At 43.8% G+C, this 3956-nt stretch overlaps 1 protein-coding gene across 2 annotated transcripts in view; it reads right to left on the bottom strand.

The window, feature by feature from the left end:
* Positions 1-220: 220 nt before the first annotated feature.
* The window catches only part of KATNAL1 (katanin p60 subunit A-like 1), a 33886-nt gene continuing 30150 nt past the window's right edge, over positions 221-3956 (bottom strand). Inside the window, exons 11-12 of one of the 2 annotated variants that reach the window (XM_009697357.1) lie at positions 3023-3242; positions 221-676 (exon numbers count right to left, since the gene is read on the bottom strand). In XM_009697357.1, the coding sequence (XP_009695659.1) occupies positions 3044-3242 (199 nt within the window). In that variant the 3' untranslated portion in view covers positions 221-676; positions 3023-3043. Of the gene's footprint in view, positions 677-2848; positions 3243-3956 lie in introns of those variants that run through there. The other variant, XM_009697356.1, reaches the window with a different exon arrangement.

Raw genomic sequence — 3956 nt, forward strand, 5'->3', positions numbered from 1 at the left:
CTTGGTGAAGATGTAAGGGTCAGCATACAGGGTCAGGTCCCTATCCGGAAAAGCCTGAGGAGGGAAGAGTTGGTCTCTCTCGTCTGGGGTGCCTGATCTAGCAGGGCCCAAGTTATGGGTGTAATGCTTGGGCACAACTGTCTTACGTATAAACATCTACAGCCTGGAAACTTTCACTTTTCTGTTCTGCAACAGTAAAAGATGAAGGAACTTGTACAGGAAAAAACATATTTGGGGTAGAAATCATGACCTTTAGAGAAAAAGACTGCAGCACCTGAATAATTCCTACTAGAAGCAATGCCCAGTACAGTCAATTTTGCTTAACTTCCAAGAGGGAAGTTTAACGCCTTAAGGTAGAAGGTTCATCAAAGAGCTAAGGAACGACAGTTTTGCTGAACGCTGTCAGGAAGGGCAGGAAGGGCACTGCTGCCTGCAATATGAAACTCAGAAACTGAGAAAACTGGTACTTATACCTTTCTAAGCAGCAACTGCTGAATCCCAGCACTGCTCTTGGGCAGCTGAGCAGGGTAAGTTATTGGCATTCACGTCTATTCCCTTCCAGATCTTGCTTGCGTAGACTATGCTCCTCGGGCAGCATTGGCCTCTCTAGGGAGAGACCCTGAAGTGCTCAACTGGCATTGGCCGCAAAAGATTCACGTAGCTTTACTAATTTCTACTGCAGTCAAACAAACAAAGAAAAAAAGAGTAATGGCTGCAGCCTACAGCTTTCGTAAGGAAGAAATGACAGGCTGTAGGAATGTTTGCAAAGCTTTCTCTCTATATAGATCCAGTTATTCCCTGGGAGGAACAGACTAGCCCTGATAGAAATTTAACCAAAAATTACAAAGAGTCAACACGGCTTCTGCTTGCTGGCTCATCTTCTAACGCAGAGAGAACTGTTCCTTTTCATCCGACAGCCACAGGTATCGTGAATCCCAAGGGTTCTACTGCACAGTTAGTGCAAACTAACCTCAGGGAAACTTTAGGAAACTAACTTCAGGAAAGAAGCATTTATTTCTGCCTGTAGGTGAAGAAGGTAAAAGCTGGTGCTCTTCGTGCACTAACCTCCCTGTCCAGGAGTGTAACAGGTCCTAACGCTAGGCAGCGGAGATGTTCTGTCCTTGGAAAGATATGAACAGCAGCTGTGTCTCAAACAGTCTGGGGGTCCCAGAAGATATTTTTCTGGAGTGCCACAGGGAAACATGCTTCTAAAACCCTGACTGAGTTTCATGTCAAATGCAAGGTTGAGAGAATCGACATGGTGTTTCTCCATGCAAATTGGGGCAGCCCTTTATAATGGCAGGATCAATCCGAGACGTGGTCTTCACATACAGAGAAAGAAAAAGGAGTACTGGCAGACAAAGCAGCAACGGTAAAACAGCTTCAAAAGTCACTCACATAATCAGATAGATGCTGCAGAGCTGTCATGCATGTATCCTGACCGTCCTTGCTATTGAACAGTAAACTCACGTGAGCAGCATTTGCTTTAGTGGCTCACACGTGATGGCCCAAGAGACCAGTGTGCAGAATTACCGACATTATTGGGAACTTCCGAGAACTAGTCAAAAGGAGCAAATAAGGATATACTCCCACTCAAGAGGAGGTATTACCTGTTTCTTACTCCAGTTTGCCACATCTGGCTATGCCACCAGGAGTCTCAGCAGAGAGTCGAAGGGCAGAACACCTACCGAACCGCACAGCAGCTCGCATCCACCAAGATACTTTGGGCCCAGCTCACAAAATCACCAAAAATTTGGAAGCTTGCATAGTCATCTAGAAGTTTGACCTCTCCTTCTCATTCCTACCACAGGAAACCTTCATATGTCAAACTCGCAGCCCAAGTCTGTGAAAAGCTCGTGTAGTCAGCATGACAGTTATGCTCTAGAGAGAGGATTTCTCATGCTAGAGTTTATAACCTAACCTTTCTCATCTCTGCGCTTGTACGAGGGAAGGGAAGAAACAGATAAGAATATAAACGAGATTGTACAGATTATCTCCCCCTAAATCAATAACATTTATAAGATATCTTCATTAAAAAAAAATTAGGCATGAACAGTTCTACAACATAAGCACGTGCAAATCCCATTGCCTAGTAAAGCTAGAAAAGAGTTCATGTCTAATCAGAAGTGGAAGTCCACTGCCACATGTTTTAAAGACAGCCTTGATATTAGTGTCTTTACTGTATTAAACTCATGGTACTTAAATAATAATAATAATAATATCTAGACAGCACAAAGTATAGGATGATATATAAGCATAAAAGTGCAAGATGTAACTTAAGTCAAAGTGCGTACTGGTCAAACTTCAAAGTGTCTACTGGTCAAAGTGGTACAAACTATGTTCAGAGATCAAGCATAAACCGCGCTGAGAGCAATCAAGGCCCTTTTCTTTTCCTCTTGTTTCCATCAGAAGTCGTCACAGGTAACATCAATCCCGTCTGAAGTGACAATCAGTTCCAAATGGGTGTACATGAGAGGAGAGCCAAGCCCACGTCTTGATGGAAAACTGATCCTCATTTCCTCTGTGTAATGCCAATTAATCCACAGGCTTTGCTCTGAATATCCGAGCAGCGAGAGAGAGAGAACAGTAACTTCGGTGCCACATTCAAGGGAGGCAGAGTCAGCAGCTCAACAGCAATGTGGCACTTAAGAGCAGGGGGTACAGCGAGCCCTTGTTAGCTTCTCTGGAGTCACGTCCCCCAGCTGATTTATTGATTCCAGCCATGAAAGATGACTATGAGGAGGTTAAGTACCACTGCTCTTCATTGGAAAAATAAAAAGATTATCCTCACAAGTATAATTTTTCCCTTCCTCTTTGTCTTATTTTTCTATTTCAGAGATAAAATATCTTTTACAATATCAGCTCATTATTGTGTTCATTCCCTTTAAAGGCAAATGGAGTTTAAAAGATCTTGTCACCAGAAGGGGGTGGGATGAGGGCAGGGGCAGACCTTTTATTAAACCTTTAGAAAGATTTCTAACTCATTTTGCAAGTGAAAACAACAAAAGCCATAAAACTCAGCAAAGGAGAGCTGTCACTGAGATTAAGCAGATCCAAACTCCGCCATCCATTTTTCATACTTCTCCAGGTCTGCAGCAGAAACAGATTTGGAGATTTTCTTCAGAGCCAGCTCAAAGTCCCCCTTGGTAACCGGCATCTGAAGCTCCTCTTTAGAAAGTGCACGAATCTCTTCTGGAGTTAAGCCGTTAATACGTCGTCTCATTGCCATTAAAGAGGCATCCCTGGAAATACAGGACAACGTATGGGAGCTAATTGCTAGCAGCACGTGCTGTAAGCCTATGAATTTTGATTGTATATTGTATACTCTTGCTAGAAACCACTGGCAGGAACACTTAAGACAGCATTTATTTACCATAGAAGATGCGGTTCACATCTTTCTTAGCTTCCATGTTCCCAGATCACTACATTAATTGAACGTAAAGAATGCATTGGCATCAAGACCCATTTAAGCATATGGTAAATGTGCAGAGATAATTAAAACTATAAAACTGAAAACCTTTTACAATGATTCATAGAGATGAAATTTTACAAATTCAGTGCAGGAACGGGCAGGGTGGGAGAGGAACTACACTGAAAGACTTTTTTTTTTTTTTTTAAGTAGTCTGGATTTTGCACCCCCATTCTCTTATATTTCAACCTTCTCCCCACTGTGTAGCCCAAAGGGACCATCGGCACGTGTTCGGAGTGCAGCCCAGCTCTGTTCCTGCTGGGACGTAGCACCTGAATCTGTAAAGGGCAGGGCAGAAGCCATCGGACACTAGCATCACGTGGCTCTGCAGGGTTGAGGCCATCAGTGCCGGTGGCTCCTCATGCTCTACCTGCTCTGGCACTCCTCCCTGGCTTGGCTGCTGCCAGCGTGGCCCACTGGCATGGAGAACACTGCTCATTTCTCACACCATGGCCCACATGCAGTCTGAAATTACATTTTCTCTTTC

Source organism: Cariama cristata, unplaced genomic scaffold (genome assembly GCF_000690535.1).
Source record: "Cariama cristata isolate BGI_N322 unplaced genomic scaffold, ASM69053v1 scaffold9243, whole genome shotgun sequence".
NCBI lineage: Eukaryota > Metazoa > Chordata > Aves > Cariamiformes > Cariamidae > Cariama > Cariama cristata.